The 17626-nt window shown below is 35.7% G+C and overlaps 2 protein-coding genes, 1 non-coding gene and 2 pseudogenes across 3 annotated transcripts; 2 read left to right on the forward strand and 3 right to left on the reverse strand.

The window, feature by feature from the left end:
- Nucleotides 1–1037: 1037 nt before the first annotated feature.
- LOC147295299 (protein FAR1-RELATED SEQUENCE 5-like) lies at nt 1038–3759 on the reverse strand (annotated as a pseudogene).
- A 2019-nt stretch (nt 3760–5778) lies between these two features.
- On the forward strand, nt 5779–7987 carry LOC147295300 (cytochrome P450 CYP749A22-like; annotated as a pseudogene).
- Nucleotides 7988–8115: 128 nt separating this feature from the next.
- On the reverse strand, nt 8116–8311 carry LOC147295301 (U2 spliceosomal RNA). Its single transcript, XR_015120987.1, has one exon. It is a non-coding gene; the product is annotated as a U2 spliceosomal RNA (small nuclear RNA).
- A 2363-nt stretch (nt 8312–10674) lies between these two features.
- On the forward strand, nt 10675–12844 carry LOC147295302 (cytochrome P450 CYP749A22-like). Its single transcript, XM_086231561.1, has 5 exons — nt 10675–10957; nt 11050–11273; nt 11375–11607; nt 11910–12288; nt 12416–12844. Exons 1-5 carry the CDS (start codon nt 10675–10677, stop codon nt 12842–12844), a joined length of 1548 nt encoding a protein of 515 aa, XP_086087687.1.
- Nucleotides 12845–13062: 218 nt separating this feature from the next.
- Nucleotides 13063–17381, reverse strand: LOC147295303 (uncharacterized). Its single transcript, XM_086232480.1, has 5 exons — nt 17245–17381; nt 14667–16625; nt 14135–14248; nt 13787–13936; nt 13063–13521 (listed from the first exon to the last, which is right to left on the reverse strand). The coding sequence occupies exons 2-5, from the start codon at nt 16617–16619 to the stop codon at nt 13375–13377; spliced, it is 2364 nt and encodes a 787-aa protein (XP_086088606.1). The 5' UTR covers nt 16620–16625; nt 17245–17381; the 3' UTR covers nt 13063–13374.
- Nucleotides 17382–17626: the final 245 nt, after the last annotated feature.

Genomic DNA, 17626 nt, shown 5'->3' on the forward strand with positions numbered 1-17626 from the left:
TCTCTTATGTAGAATTTGGGATGTAAGATATTTTTACTTAATTGTGTCTATTGTGAAATTACATGTTTTTGTCTATTGACTTATTGAGCTTTTTGAGAAATTTGTATCCTTTGCAATTGGCCTCATGTTCTAATATTGTTTATGCAGTTTATGAATGGATTTCCTTTCAAGAAGATGTGAAACTACTACCATGGAATTATGCTGTTCAGAGATGGCTATTTCAATAGCATATGAAGAGTGCTAAATTTTTTAAGACCCTGTGGATGGCTATTGTTTTAGTTGTTATACGTGGATGAAACTCAAGTATGAGATTTTTTGTACTTGTAACATGTAAAAGAAATGATGAATTACAGTATATATGTATTTTCCACAATTTGTGTTCTGTTAGTTCTCTTCAAAGTGAACCTTAAATTTAAATCCACTACTCTTCAAAAAAGGGTTGTCTATACCAAATACACTTTCCAATTCTTGTACATCAACATATGTAGATGGAATTCAAGTTTGAGACTTTTTGTATAAAAAGAGAGACTAGATTGAAAAACATCAACAAAGTTAAACAAATTCAAGAAAGTTCAGTGAGATGCCAAGCTACTAAACTGAAATTGGTCATATTATCACAAGTTTAAGAATTCCAGGTAGAACACAAAATGTGAAGCCAATTGAAACAGATTTCCAATAACCAATTCTACAAGGTGATATGCTTTGATACAAGGTGTTGCTCTGAATGGGTATTAAGGTTGCTACTCTGAAGGATGCACAAATGAAACAACCAGTTCTATACAAAATCACATTCCAACCATGGCCCTCCAAGATATAATCTACTGCTCAAGCCAAACAGTATTAAAGACAACAACCCTGCATCATAATAACTTAATTGACACTCAAAGTTCAACTCGACTTACAGCAAAGTGGAGTAGACAAGCAAAAGAATTTAATAAGAACTTGAAGGCATTGGTCCTTCATCAGTTGCATTCAAATCTAAATCCTACAAAATATTTGTTGGAAAAGTTATAAAATTGTAGGCAAAAAAATATATCTCACACTTAACCAAATAATATAAAGTATTTGAAATACATCTAACACATACTTGACTAGAAGGAATGTCATTCGAAGCTTGCAAATTGTGATATGCAAAGGCAAATGCAGTGGGGTTAGTTTGAAGTAATGCTTGAAAGGTAGTACATTGAGGTTCTTCATTTGCCATCCATGGTATTGAATTATGCATGTCATACTCCTGTGACTGTGAAAATAACATAAAGAACCATTATCGACATCATAAAGATACAAATATACATAATAAATTCATAAGCACTCACCAAATTTGTAGGGTAAAATGGTGGATGACATTGGCTAGAAGGTAATGGAGGAGTAGGAACATAATTTTCTGCTGTAGTTTTCTGTTTACAACTAAGTGATTCCTGTATAATGTAATGAACATAATTATATACAATTGCAAGCATTTCTTATAACAATCATGTCTATATAACAGTCATGACTAGTGTATATATAATAGTCATGACTAGTGTGTGTGTATATATATATATGTAGACTGTATTTTCTTTTTAAAGCACAACTTTACCTTTGACAAAAGAGAGCTTGATGTTCGTTTCTTTTTAGCTAAAGCTTTCTCTAATGCACTTTTGATTCGTCTTCTTCCTCGACAAGTCTCTCTTTTCTTTACTCCTTTTGCTCGGACAACATTTACATCATCCAAACAATGAACACCATGAGCATTGATAATGGGAGAAGAGCCTTCATTTTTATCTTGCACTTGACCATCAATTTTTAAACTTAGCATGTCTTCAATCATCTTGCTCAAATTGTGTGCATAGCTAAGGGCCATACTATATGCATCTTCATTTTCGGCAGCCCTAGATGATATCCTTGTAAATGTGTGACACAAAGATCTATATCAAGAAGTTTGTTGCAACTTAGCATCCACTTAAATGTCCTTCCCATGCATGTCTTGTACACTTTCAGCTCTTGCCTTTCGTGTCCATCTTTTAAGAATATACTGACTAGGAATCTCTAGAATGCCCATGACCTCTTGAAGGATTTTTATGGCGTGACTGCACAAAATACCTTTCATCTCAAATAATCTACAACTACAAGCTGAGATGTTTGAATCTCTTTTCCTCTTTACTTGTCGTTCTCTAAAGCCACCATAAGGTGAAAAAACTATATACACAATATCTTCACCATGATTATCAATGTTTTTTATTTGAAAATCAAGAGACACTCCACACTGCTTTTGAAATTCCTCAAATATTGATTTGGTATAAGTATCACCTGCTTGTTTAACCATCATAGCAGGAACTCTCACTTGTGGATTTTTATAACACAACTCATACTCAGCTTGGTACTCTTTATACCTTTTATCATTAACCACCCTGTCAAAATGCATGAAAAATTGCAGCAAATTATGGTCTGAGTTCAAGTACTCTTTTATGCTAGCATTAAAGCACTCACTAAGTTGGGTGGTTTTTGCTCCTCCTGACCATGCCCACTTCACATATGTCATAGCCCATTTTTTCCTCACCTCATATATGCTTTTCAACCATGGGTTATCAAACACTTTGTACTCCTCAAGAATTGCATCCCAAGTAGCTTGAAATTCATCCTCCTCTTCATATTCATTCATAAGCTTTATAAGGATGTTTCTCACCCCATTGGAACCCTTGAATTTTAAATGCTTGATGGCATTTTGCATTATATGCCATGTGCAAAGCCTATGGTATGTGTCTGGCATCACAATTGGAATAGCTTTTGCCATTGCAGGATCTTGATCTGTGAAAATGGTTTTTGGAGCCTTCTTGGACATTGCCTCCAAAAATGTTTCAAATAGCCAAATAAAATAATCAGCAGTTTCATCATACATCAATGCTGCCCCTAAAACTACAATCTCTCGATGGTGATTCAGTCCAACAAACACACCAAATGGGCGGCCTGCTCGGTTAGTTTATAGGTTGTATCAAATGAAACAACATCCCCGAAATGGCCATAGTCAATTATCATTCTAGCATATGCCCAGAAAATATTAGTTATTAACTCCTCACTGTCTAATTGTACAGCATAAAAAAATGATGGATTTTCAAGTGTCTGATTTTGAAAATATTTCAACATGCTGCCTGCTTGACCATATGCCAATTTGCTCTGCCTCTTTAATCGAAGATAGTTCTTTTGATCTATTTTTGTATACCCTGGAGACTCTCTTCCTCCAGCTTGCCTGCCCATTAACTCATATGTAGAACGAAGCGAGATCCCAGATTCTTCTGCTAAATCTACTTGAATAGCTTGTGAGCCATGTAAGTTTCGTTGAGATGGTAGCATGTGTGCACACTCTGGTTTTACAAGAGGATGGTTGTGTTGCTCAACAAAATGATATACAAAATACTTACCATTTGATCTATTGAACTTGATAACCATTTGAGCACCGCATCCTGTCCTTGTCTCTGCTCTTGGGTTTTTAACCATGTGATCCCGCTTATCTTTAGATCGAAAACCCTCCTTCTAACAAAAATAAACTCTTGAAGTGACTTCACATGTTGTTTTATTCTTGTTTTGGTTGTCTTTCCTTATGGAAAACCCTATTTTCCTCCCATAATCATTATAAAAATTATAGGCTGTTTCTTGAGAATCGAACTCCATTCCACATCTTGGTTTCCAATCTAAGTCACATAAATCATCATCTCCATCAATGTTGTCAGTGGTCGTTGAATTACTCATTTCAATTGGGATATCAAATAGTAGTATCTGCATTATAGAAAAACATATATTGTTGATAGAACAACATATAAAAGAAAAGTCAGTAAGTATGAGAGCATAACAACTAAACATTACAAATAAAAGAACTCCAAGAAGCAAGTCACGACCTTGAAACATGAAAACTTCTTCTTCTTTTTTTGGTCGAAACAATAAAAATGCATTCCTAAGATCTTTTATGACTTGTTGTATTGTAATGATTACAAACATGTATATATCCTTCAATTTGCTTTCTTGCCTATATTCTTTTACTAGGAATTCTGAGAAACTATACATAAAAAAAGCAACCCTTCTAAGAAAAAACCAAAAAATCAAAATCGAATTCATAGTCTCATCATAACTATCTCACTTAGATTTGTATTCTATTTCTTAGATATCAAAGAGGATAAATGATATTGAGAGACACATATAAGTTACAATAAAGAAAAAAAAAAAAGATATTCCTAGCATCCAAACACATATTCTAATAGAAGAATTCATTGATTTATGATTGCAACCCATGTAGAAGAAATAGAACAGACACATACCTCAAAAAGATCCAATAAACAAATAAATAAATTTAGAGTTGAAGAGAAAAAGGAATTATGCACTAGTTGAAGACTTAGTAGAGAAGCACTTGAAGCTTTGATGTCATTGGTTCGTACAGAGGAAAAAGTGAGAAGCCAAACGCAGGAAGCCAAAACACCAATAAAATTTTTGTATTTCATATGTATTGATGTGAAAAGATAAATAAAGATGGGCCTGAAAAATTATGGTAAGTGGGCCTTGAAAATATGGTGTTGTGATGACTATTGGATCCTTTCAATGGCCAAGATCAAAAGCCTAGTACAAACCTTGTAGAGAGAGCCTGGCAGAGGATCCTTATCCTTATAAACATAAACCTAGTTGACGAACAGTGACGGCACTGAAGGGGGGCACCGAGTGCAACAGCTTAGGGCCCACTTTCAAAGGGGCCCACAAATTTTTATATTATGTATATATATTAATATATATATTAAAAAAAATAGTTGTTGGGTTTATTTATAATGTTTTTGCTGCAATTAGGTCCTTCTATTTATTGTGTCAGAACTGTAATTATCTAGTTTTTTTTTGGGCTTAGACCCCCCTTTGTACAAAAAAAAAAAAAAAAAACTAGGCCCTTCTAAGATATAAAATTTGAGTTCTGCAACCTTTTTTTCCTTGATTATTAGTTGAAAGCCACATTTTTATTTCTTTTTATTTCCTTAATTTGTGTTTGGCCAACTTGCTTCATTTTTTCTTTGGTTTCTCACGTGAATCATAGGAGAAGCAAGCCAACATCCTCATCTGCATAGTAGTGGGTCCTTGTTGCTCTTGGATTTACACCTCTTTCTTTTTTTCTTTTTTCTTTTTTTTCATCAAAAGTGCATGCCTTCTTTCTGGAAAGTTGGATTCAAATAGCATGTTTGCTTTGAATTGGCAAAAACAGATCTTTGCCTCTCCATATAGTCTAGTGGAAAACTATTTTTTTTTTTTTTTTGTTCTCTACAGGCTCTTTCAATCTGAAAGAAATTAGAGAGGTCTCATTGAGACAAGAAGGTAATTAATGTTTGAGTGTGTGTTTTTCCCTTTTAATTTTTCTCTTATATTCCTATAAATTGTTTTTTTTTTTCAATTATTTCTTGACGTTCAATTAAAAATTTCCTAATTGATTTCTTGATATGATCGAAAATTTTCTAATTAATTTCTTGTCAATTGTGAATTATTTTGCAAAAAATTTTATTAAGGGCCAAATATAAATTTCGTTCTTGCGCCTTCCAAAAGTCAGGGCCGGCCCTGCACACACAGGAACTCAATCATATTAACCATTGAGTTTTCTTTAAATGAGGCCAAATTCATGAGACTTGAGGAAACAAAAGAAAGGACCTGACATAGTGGACTGGAAGGTTTAGATAGGCTGATTAATAATTATCCAATTTAAATCTGAAGGCTTGAACAAGAGCAAGAAACTCAGCACTGGTGCCAGAGATTCAGCCAAAGAGAAAAAGAAGAAGAAAAATGAGTTGGTTCAGAGACCCTTTAATCACTGTTTCAAGCTTTCTGTGTGTGCTCCTTCTCTTAGCTCTGATCAAGATCTTTCACAAAATATGGTGGACTCCAACTCGTATACAGAAGCTGATGGCTTTGCAGGGAATCAAAGGCCCTCCTTACAGATTTATCCATGGAAACACCAAAGAAATCTCCAACATGCTAAAGGAAGCCTTGAGCAGCCCCAAAACTTTGTCACATGACGTATTTTCTGTAAGTGTACCACATGTGCACTCATGGACCAAAATATATGGTAACAAAGTAAACTCTTAACCATAGTTTTTATATCTTTATTAGTTCCAAGATATATAAATTTTGGTCATTAATTTTTTTGTGATAGGGAAGAATTATCTTCAATGGCATGGTTGTCAAGCTCAATTGGTCATTACAGAACCTGAGTTGTGCAAAGAGATACTGAATAACAAAGACAGAGCTTTTCCAAAAAACAACCCACAAAGCTATCTGATGAAGAAGCTATTAGGAGATGGCCTTCTGACAACACCTGACGGTGAGAAATGGGCAAAATTGAGAAAGCTGGCCAACCATGCTTTCCATGGAGACACCCTAAAAGTATGTCCTTACAGTTACTGATAATTAATTCTTGCAAAGAGTGGTGTAGTTTGCAAATTGCGTGATGGGTTTTGTTTTATACTATATATTACCAGAGTATGATTCCAGAAATGATAGCTAGCGCTGAGACCATGCTAGAGAGGTGGGAACATCATGATCAAAGCAAGGAGATTGAGGTGTTTGAAGCATTTAGGTTGTTGACTCAAGAAGTGATTTCCAGGACAGCCTTTGGCAGTAGCTACTTAGAAGGGAAGAACATTTTTGACATGTTGTTGAAGATATCCTTCTTAACATTTAAAGATGCTTCCAAACTCAGGTTTCCTGGCATCAGGTAACATCCATATCACCTCTGTTGATTGAGATAATATTCCTCTTACATGCCATATCCCAATATACATTGAATTCCATATGTTGGGTTCTAATGGTAGTGAGAGACTCACATGTGAGCTCAAGAACAAATTGAGAAAATTGAAAAACTAAGTAAGTTTGTGTCAATTAAAACTTTTAGCCTTTTTTTTTTATAAAAAAAAAAATCTAGCCCTTGAGTAGTGCTCCAGCTCTCCTCAAGTAGCACTCAAATCCCACTCGACAGGGTTCAAGCACTGTCCGATAGTTGAATTTATAAAACTCTGAAAAATTGACTAAAAGTTTTTAATGAAAACAAAAAAGGGCTAGTTTTCAAAATTATCCAAAAGTTAAATCATATTGAATATTGGATAATACATCTATCATCTAGTCTTTCACTCAATATTGCATGCAGTAAGTTCCTTAAAACCAGCGATGAGATTGAATTTGAGAAGCTTGAGAAAGGACTGTACAACTCCATAATAGAGATTGTCAAGAAAAGAGAAAGGGAGGCAATGACAGGAGAATTAGAAGACAGCTTTGGGAGTGATTTTCTTGGATTACTTTTAAAAGCTCATGATGATGCCGATAAAAACCAGAGGATTTCGCTGGACAATTTGGTCGATGAGTGCAAGACATTTTACCATACGGATTGGCAAGAGGAAGCAAGAAAGGAGGTCCTACAATTATTTGGCAAACACACTCCAAACCCTGATGGCATTGCCAAACTCAAAACAGTAAGCAAGTCAAGATATCAACTCACTCATCAATGGCTTGCTAGTCTAAGTGGCTTCTTCTCTGTTTTTTGATTTTCCTGCACATGTGTATGCAGATGAGTATGATCATCAATGAGTCTCTGAGGTTATATGCTCCTATTCTTTCTGTTGTTAAAAGGAAAGTTGAAAGATAAGTTAGACTGGGAAGCCTCAATCTTCCTGCAAATCTTGAACTGGTCATCCCAACTCTAGCACTTCACTATGATCCTGATTCATGGGGAGAAGACGTGCAACTTTTCAAACCAGAGCGATTCGCACAAGGGGTTGCTAAAGCTACTAACAACAACTTGGCCGCATTCTTGCCCTTCGGATTGGGACCTCGAATTTGTGTGGGGTTGAACTTTGCGAACACTCAAGCAAAGATTGCTCTCTCAATGATTCTACAACGCTACTCCTTCACCCTTTCCCCGGATTATATTCACTTGCCCTCTTCGTCTGCTACCATTCGTCCCCAACATGGAGTTCAAGTAATGCTACAATCACTTTGAACGAACTACATGCCAATACCACAAATACAAACATTCATGCCTCTGCAATGCAACATTTGTATCAAGTTACCATTTAGGCCCAAGGAGGCCCACAATCATTTTTTACAGTAAGATTTAAACTAGATTTGGTGGGGTGTGCCAGGCCCATGCTTTAGTGCAACGCTTTGGCGACGCTCGAGAACCCCAGCAGCAAGCTACTGTAGTGGGCTCTCCCCCTTAAAAAATAAATTTAATATCGTGTGGACCGATGGCCCACATATCAGATATTAAACTGATAAGAACAGATACTACACTTGATCTTAGCCAAAAGGCCGAGAAAGGTATGATTTTAATTCTATTGGGCCGCTTGGTTTATATGCAACTCCGTTGTCCTGCTTTCCTCAACTCAGCGATGTGGGATTGCGAACAGTGAATACACTTTGTTCAAGTACACTCTTGCTGCCAACTTTGTGCTTAAACGTAAGTACACCTAAAGCTTGAAACAATGAAATTTGGCGCCAAAAATATTTATATAAGAACATCTACAGTACAAATGCTTCTAATGATGATGAATCTATACATTATTAGTAAAATATCTATTTTTTCATGAAACTTTTCATAGTATGTAAAAGTTGGTAATAGTGAGAGTTTTGCGAAATTTGAATGGCATCTAGCATCTCTCGAATGTCCCATGCATATCATGTTAACAAAGTCACATGCACCCTTCAAAAAAGCAGACAATACCAACTTTAAGTCACCAACCACCATGGTCCATGATAATAATTGAAAGATCTCTCATCCATTTATGCATGAGATCTACCATCAACCACACTCAAGAACAAAGTCAATAAAAATTAACCATTGAGTGTTGTTTGCATGAGGCCAAATTCATAAGACTTGAGGAAAAAGAGAGAAAAAGCAATAAGGACCTCTTGACTGGTTTCGGTAGGATTATTATTGAGAGGAATGCTATTACCTTATTCACCGACATTCCGTTCATTTGTTGCAAAAAAATAACTAAATCAAAAATCATTATTTGGTCATGTAATATTTATCAAATAAATAGACGATATATCTAACTATAATCGTTTGTTCTTGTCAGACGGTTATAGTTAGGCAAACAACTTTAGAAACATATTTTAAGAAAGAGCTAAATTGAGAAAATAGAAGTTGTTAAGTAAAAAGTTCTTTAATATGTATTTTGAATTTTTATGTGCTATTTATTTTATGTATTTCATCTATTATTAATTTCTATATCCGTTGGGCCCTAAAGGATTTTAAGAAAAATTATTACCTTATGCATTTAGCGAGGTTATTATTTTATAAAAAATTAGGATTAAATACCAAATATCAATAGTTTTTCAGTAAAGCAGTAAGACACTAATTTTTTTTAGTTTAGGTACTAACCTAGAGCAAGACATTTTGAATTATGTCACAAATCGGTTTGCTATACAGTTGTGACTATTTCAAATTCATAAAAATTCAAAATTTATAAGGGTTTAATACTTTTGATTTAGGCTTGGGGAATGAAGTCCTATAACCCAAATACTAAACATTAAAGTTTAAGCTTTGCAAATATTGAAAAAACAACAAATCAATAAATAAAAAATTATGACTGTTAGACAATCACAGCTCAGTATAACCTTTTTTTTTTAAATTGGTGCCTGAATTGAAATTTAATATCTAAAGTAAAATGACATAAACAATTTGGTAGTTAAAATATAAAAATATTATAATTTAATACCTAAAGTCAACGACCTATTATTTTAATACACTGGCCTAAGTTGGGACAAGAAGATTTTATTATTTAACAAAGGTAATTAATAAATGAGTTTTACTGTAGCAAAGAATCTATACTCTATTATTATTTAGATGATTCCATCAACATCTGGGGATAAAAAAATGTCTGCCTGATATGCAATGTTTGGATTGAAGAATTTTTTTATTTAATTTCAAGCAAGCATAGATATCGAAGTACCAAAATAGGCATTAATTGTTTCAATACTTGTCTCAACTCTCAACAACTCAAAAGTACGCCAAATAAGGCTTTAGAACAAATGGGAGAGTTTGTGAAGGAAAATGCTCTAATAATGTGGGAGAGTTCATAAGATTTGAATGCATCCTTGATCCATATATATAAGGCCGTACCACTCTGAATGGAACATAATATAAAAGTTGGTAATAGTGAGAGTCTTGCAAAATTTGGATATGGCATCTAGCATGACTAGAATGTCCCATATTCTGTCAACAATGTCATACCCTTCATAAAATTTAACAATGCCAACTATAACCATGGTCCATGATAATAATTGAAATGCCCATCCATGATGATATAGAGTTCCTCTGTGTTTAGGGATTTCCGGGGTCTGTTTGGTTCCTTGATTTTGTTACTCTGACTGTGGTTCTGTTCAGTACCACGTTTCATGTATCATTGTTTGGCTCTTTTACAAAATCAGGATTCAGTTAGAAGACAATACTCCCACAGAGCAACGAAACCCAATACAAGGTGGAAACTTGTTTGAGTCCTAAAACGCATTTGTTAATAAAACTTTAACCACGTGTATGCAATAATAATAAATTCTCAATTCCACATGGATGGCATGCAGAATCAACCTTCAACAAGAGCAAAAACTTCAATTTTGGACGGTTGAAACTCAGTACAAAGTCTCAGAGATACATCCCAAGATCGAGAAAAACAAGAAGAAAAAATGAGTTGGTTTGGAGACCCAGTAATCAGTGTTTCAAGCTTTCTGTGTATGTTCCTTCTCTTAGTTCTCATCAAGATCTTTCACAAAATATGGTGGACACCAATTCGCATACAGAATATGATGGCTTTGCAGGGAATCAAAGGCCCTTCTTACAGACTTATCCATGGAAACACCAAAGAAATCTCCAACATGCAAAAGGAAGCCTTGAGCAGGCCCAAAAATTTATCACATGACATACTTTCTGCAGTTGATCCTCATATTCACTCATGGACCAAGATATATGGTAACAATTAAGCTCTTAACTTAGTACTATGGTTTTTCAATATGTTAGTTCAAAGATAAATTTTTGTCACTTTTAATGGCATGCAATTACAGGAAATAATTTTCTTCAATGGCGCGGTTGTCAAGCTCAGTTGGTCATTATGGAACCTGAGTTGTGCAAAGAGATACTGAATAACAAACATGGAGCTTACCATCAAAGGAAGTTCCAAGGCTACACGAAGAAGCTATTAGGAAATAGCATGTCGTCAGCAGAAGGTGAAAAATGGGCAAAAGTGAGAAAGTTGGCCAACCATGCTTTCCATGGAGAGAGCTTAAAAGTAAGTTCTTAAGACTACATATATATGATTCTTTCAAAGAGTGTCATACGTAGTTTAGTAATTACATGATGGTTCTATATATTGTTTTACACTTTTACTAGAGTATGATTCCAGCAATGGTAGCCAGTGCTGAGACGATGCTAGAAAGATGGGAAAATCATCACGGCAAAGAAATTGAGGTGTTTGAAGAATTTAGATTGTTCACTTCAGAAGTGATTTCCAGGACAGCATTTGGCAGCAGCTACTTAGAAGGGAAGAACATTTTTGACATGTTGATCAAGTTATCCTCATTGGTATTTAAAAATGCTTTCAAACTCAGGTTTCCTAGATTCAGGTAATTTCAGTTTAACTAATTCATGAGCACAATTATACATAACCACATGTTTCTCAAGAGAATATGAGAAATAGGATCAATTTCATTTCATATTAGAGAAACTATTTCCAACAATATTCTTGGAGGATTATGTCTGTTGTCACTTCTCATTAGTCTTCCATTCATTTTGGTATTCAAACATATTTTCAAATTAAGGTTTCCTGGCATCAGGTTCGTAGCTTAATTCCTTTTAACTAAATCTCCTATAACTGAACTCAGTATGTTCTCAATTCCCATGTTTAGTCTTTCACTCAACATTGCAGTATGTTTCTAAAAACCAGTGATGAGATTGAATCAGAGAAGCTTGCGAAAGGAATACGCGACTCCATAATGGAGATTGTGAAAAAAAGAGAAAATAAGGCATTGAGTGGAGAAGACGACAACTTTGGGAATGATTTTCTTGGATTACTTTTAAAGGCTCATCATGATGCCAATGAAAACCAGAGGATTTCGTTTGACAATTTGGTCGATGAGTGCAAGGCATTCTACTTTGCTGGACAAGAAACCACTAATACCTTGATGGCTTGGACTGTCTTTCTTCTGGCACACCATACAGATTGGCAAGAGGAAGCAAGAAAGGAGGTCCTACAAATATTTGGCAAACACATTCCAAATCCTGATGGCATTGCCAAACTGAAAACAGTAAGAAATTTAACTACTCAATCAATGCTTGTTGTCTAAGTGACTGCAGGAGTGCTCTTAATTAAGTTTGAAATCCTGATATTTTTTTTGTCTTTTGTTCTATTTTTCATTTTCATCGTGGATGCAGCTGAGTATGATCATCAATGAGTCTCTAAGGTTATATCCTCCTATTGTTTCCATTGTAAAGAAGGTTGAAAAGGAAGTAAGACTAGGAAATCTCATTGTTCCAGCTAATGTTGAAGTGCACACCCCAAATCTAGTATTTCACCATGACCCTCAATTTTGGGGAGAAGACGTGCAACTTTTCAAACCAGAGAGATTCGCAGAAGGGGTTGCAAAAGCTACAAAGAATAACATGACTGCATTCTTACCCTTCGGAATGGGGCCTCGAACTTGTGTGGGGTTGAACTTTGCAACCACTGAAGCAAAGGTTGCTCTGTCAATGATTCTACAACGCTACACCTTCACTCTTTCCCCGGGTTATGTCCACTCCCCCCATAAGTTTCTTACAGTTCATCCACAACATGGAGTTCAATTAATGCTACACTCACTGTGAGCTGTAAAGACCAATATTACCTATAAACCTTGCACTTAGTGTATGACATTAATGCCTTTGGATATGGTGGCTTATAAAGAGTGAAACTCATAAAATGATTATCAATAGATTCAATACGGTGCATACAATTGTAAGAGAATGGTATGTATTACCAAAGACAAAAGAAAGAATAAACATGCGAAAGCAATGTTGATCAATTGTCGGAGGAGGGGGTCCAGTAAGGGGGAAGAAAAATGTCTCAAATTTTGAATTGATTGGCCAGAGAAAGCAAAGGCGCTTAAATTAGTTGGCCAGCAAAATCTCAGGGACAGATGATCATGGTATTACAGGAATAAACATATAAGCAAGCTATTAAAACAATAATTTCCTTGGCTATAACTACAAGAAACTACGACTGCTATACAATATAGATTTTCGCCCCCTGCTAAAATCAGGCTCAAAAAATGCCAATGGATACATTAGGAATTGGAAGCTAATAGACTAATATGTTGAAATTAATTGGTAAATTTTTAAACAAAATTAAAGACTATTCAGAAACATGAAGTCAATAAAAGTTTCTCCTTCATGCGAGATATAAGCTTAAATTTTTCCTCAGCTTCAACCTGCTGGCGTATGTCATTTCTTGATGCCCGGTCTGGGTGAAATTTTAGCAATGCCCGTTTATAAGCTGCATGCACCTGAAATGGCCATTTCCATTATAATAGTTGAAAGTAAAATATATACAGATATGCACATATGTACATGTATGCATGTGTGTGCGCGCGTGTGTGAGCGCGCATATGTGTGTGTATGTGTCAAATATTCAAATGGTAGTACTAGTGGCCCACATCTATGGAGAAACCAAAAGCACAGTTCAATTTTAGGAAAAAATAAAATAAAATCATTGAACCAGAAACAACTGAGAACCTAAAGCATCATACATAAATCGCTTAATTAACTTACCTCATGTGGCAAAGGATGGAAACCAGCCCCCACTTGTATTCCCAAGCCACGAAGCAAAGAAGCCATATCTATGCATGTCGATTCCAATCTGTTAAGCTCCTTCCTTATTTCAGCACGAAGTTGGTCTTTCAAATTCAAATTTTCTTCATCCTGAAATGGCATTATTTTACTAACACATCAGAAATATCTAATCAATTGTACTTGATCTTAAAAACAGTCCTTTAAACTTGAAAGGGAAATAATAGCCAAACGCTGAATATAAAGTCAAGACAAGGAAAAACAAGTCAAGAGAGGAGGAAAAGCAGCCTTCAGAGGGGAAAATAAGATGTTGAATATATGAATCCAAACCTTCTTTTGTGTCTCTCTAACTTCTTCCACACGTTGCTTTTGCCTTCTCTGCATGTCTAATAAACGCATGCTTTCAGCTTTTCTCCTCTTGCGCAATCTCTGTGCCTCTTCTGCCTGAAAAACAGAAAGTATACTTAATGTCAGGTAAAATGGTCATTCACAGAACTGAGATGACTGAATATGTTGTCAAGCATGTATAAATATACTAAATATGACAGATTAAAATAGTGGTTAGATTTCACCAGAACCCCTATAACAAATCATGATACGCACTATCACCAAAAAAAAAATCATGGTATGAACTATTCCAGAATGACTATAATACTCAATGACGAATAAAATAAAAGTAACTACCAACACCAGAAGCCAAGTGGTTACTCTTCCCTTCAATAAGAGGGAGACCTTGGATTCAACCCATGAGAGGGAAAAGCCTATCTCTTGTTGTGTAAGCTTATAGGAGCCAATGGGCCTCCAATGAACTAAAAAAACAAAAATGAACATGGGTAAAAAAGTATTCATGCATGTGCAGAACCTGAATTTGTAAGACTCGCTGCCTGGATGCCATTTCTTCTTCAATTGCTCGCTTGTATTCAGCAGTCTCCTTGAACTTTTCCCGATCAGTGAATATATCTCTTTGAACAGGACTAACTTTACCATCTTGAGCCTGCAACGGAATCCTCAAGTCACATGATTCTTCCCCTCTTGCTGAATCAAATCCCCCCTGATTATTTCTTGCTCCATTACATGAAGTGTTGCACAAAGCTACTTCTTCAGAATCTGCCCTAACTTTCTCCTGGGAACAAGCTTTTCCATTACTTATTTCCGACTTACCCTTGTACAATGTGCTGAAGAATACAGATTCTCCAGGAATAGGTCCAAGTTTGTCTTCAGAATGAACAACACCACAATCCCCGTGTGTTTCATCAAATGGTTGTCCAGAAACTGCTTTTTCTTTTTCCTCAAAACTAGCTCCTTTTCTATATTCATTTGGAAAAGAAGTATTGCAACTAGAAGGAGCATCATGAAACTCATCCTCCTTGCCGCTTACTTCAACTCTGTCATGGTCAATAAGCATTTCATCATAATGTTGGCTCTTGCAGAAAAAATCTTCTTGATTCAAAGCACTACCTTTTCTTTGATCCTTGTTAAGCCTCAGTAAGGAATCAGAAAAACAAGTTTCATCCCTGAACTTTTGCACATTATCCATAAAACAAGTCCCTGTATGTTTAGATTGTTTACGACCCAGTTCTTCTTCCTTAGACCACAAAGAAGGCCCTTCAGGACTTTGTTCTTCTTCATTACAAAAACTAGAGATACCATCATTTGGGTAACTCTGCCATTCAGAAAGAAGAGGATCTTCTGTAACTGTGCCTCTAACCTGCTGAAGATCATCATTCCTATGTAAACATTCTGTTTCTTTGGCTGACACACTTTCCTCCCCAACTTTCTGATTAGATTCCATTTGGGGATCAAAAGAAGTACCCTCCACATGTCCATCACGAGTTCCCATGAAGTCTGGAAGGTTTTCTTTTACATAATTTCCATTGTTTGAACTTGAACAAACAGGGGCCTCTTCTACCTCAGCATTTGCATGGGTATCATTATGTGATCCAGATCCACTAACTTGATCCCCTGAACCAGATTGACCATTATGAACAACCTGTTTCCTCTTTTGGGAAGCTTTTTCCCAATGCTTATGAAGCTTTTCAGAAGAACCTTCTATTAGCTCGCAATCAGAATAATCACTATTGGGATCAGAAATTAAACCATCACCATTTGCACCAGGAGTTTTACCAGAGTGGGTTTGCTTGCACCTTGAACCCATGAACGTAGAACCCTTTTCCTGGTCAGACAAACCACTCTCAGACTTAAGACCATAACGATTTATGCCAGGGGTTTTTCCAGAGTGGGTTTTCTTGCACTTTGAACCCTTGAATGTAGAACCCTTTGTCTGGTCCGAAGAACCACTCTCGGAATCAAAAACTAACCCGTAACGATTTCTGCCAGAAGTTTTGCCAGAGTGAGTTTGCTTGCACTTTGATCCCATGAATTTAGAACCCTTTTCCTGGACAACTTGACATTCATCACCATTTGAGATTACAGAATTCTGCCTATATTTAGAATCAGGAAAAGAACTTTTGCTTGAGGTAGCATCACTATCGAGGTCCCCACCATCTTCAAGAATGATTACAGGACTCACATAGTTATCTTCATCATCATCATCATCATCATCATCATCATTTATATTAATGACACTACTAGATTCAAATTCTCTATCTTTTCTCAATGTACTGGAACTTCGTGACTGCGGCTGTAAAGACTCAATATCCCCATCAACTTTCTCAATGTCAATGACATCTTCAATCTCAAGGTCAATGACCACAACTTTATCAAAATCCCCATTAACCTTGCAACTTTCTACAGTTTTCTTCCCAGAACAAGTTCTGAGTTCAGAAAACTCCCTTGATGGTCCTCTCCTTCTCATCTACTTCTGCATAAATGAATACATATACCAAAATCATGAGAGAAAGTTGAGTTCCTATCACAGATATTTAAGCCTCCAGAGCTGATAAAATAAATACTCGCAATCAAAATCCATCAAACGAATATATGCATGCACATACATTCACTTGCATATGTACGTACCTATGTGTGTGTTATATATGCCTATCAAAATGACAGAACTTCAACTGTAAAGCGGAATATTAGATGGAATCCTTTTACACAATGGACCAGTTTACTTTTACAATTCTCATCAAACTCACGGCTTAAAAATACATAAATTCTTCACCTAAAAGTCTTTTAGGGTTTATTCCAGTAAAAACCAATAAAGTCTAGGTGAAGAACACGAACGATCTACCCAACCGAAGCAAAAATTCATCAAATTACGCAAATTTTACTTGAAACCCTAACAGAAGAAATCAAATTTCAAATGAAACCCTAACTTCAACGAAAAACTCAGATAGCAAAATTGAATAGAATCATCTACCAAGAATCGACGGATTGACCGGTAAACATAACCAAAAAAGAGAAATTCAAAGAACCATAATCGAAAATTGAAAACTTGAAAACATGCTGAACATCAAACGACAATCAGAACTGAACCTCACCTTTCAATAGAATACACAGAGAAAACTCTAGCTCTTCACGAAGCCAGCACAGTGAAAGAGACAAATAAGAAGAGACAGCTTTAGAGAGAGACAGGAAAGAAAGATTTTAGAGAGAGAGAGAGGAGAATAGCGACTAGCGAGGCAGTTTCCCAAATGCGAGTGTTTTGAAATTGAAGCTAAAAACATTATTTGCACACATTTTTTTTCTTTTTGCACATCCTTTATTAAAAAAAAAAAAATTCAAAAAAAAATATCTTATATCTCATCTATTTTTCTTTTTTCACACCCTTCCTAAATAGAAAAAAAAAAAAAAAAAACACACACACACAACCACACACTCATCCCCGATCACCTCCCTCCCTACCTCTCCTCTCTTCGGCAC

Source organism: Dryas octopetala, chromosome 2, assembly GCF_963921425.1.
Source record: "Dryas octopetala chromosome 2, drDryOcto1.1, whole genome shotgun sequence".
Lineage (NCBI taxonomy): Eukaryota > Viridiplantae > Streptophyta > Magnoliopsida > Rosales > Rosaceae > Dryas > Dryas octopetala.

Excerpts from the sequence above, each read along its gene's own strand:
- LOC147295302 (XM_086231561.1), top strand. The coding sequence starts at position 10,675 with ATGAGTTGGTTTGGAGACCCAGTAATCAGTGTTTCAAGCTTTCTGTGT. Across the intron at positions 11,608-11,909 it reads CTCAGGTTTCCTAGATTCAG|TATGTTTCTAAAAACCAGTG; the intron begins GTAATTTCAGTT and ends TCAACATTGCAG. Across the intron at positions 12,289-12,415 it reads GCATTGCCAAACTGAAAACA|CTGAGTATGATCATCAATGA; the intron begins GTAAGAAATTTA and ends TCGTGGATGCAG.
- LOC147295303 (XM_086232480.1), bottom strand. The coding sequence starts at position 16,619 with ATGAGAAGGAGAGGACCATCAAGGGAGTTTTCTGAACTCAGAACTTGT. Across the intron at positions 14,249-14,666 it reads AGCGAGTCTTACAAATTCAG|GCAGAAGAGGCACAGAGATT; the intron begins GTTCTGCACATG and ends TCTGTTTTTCAG. Across the intron at positions 13,937-14,134 it reads TTAGAGAGACACAAAAGAAG|GATGAAGAAAATTTGAATTT; the intron begins GTTTGGATTCAT and ends ATGCCATTTCAG.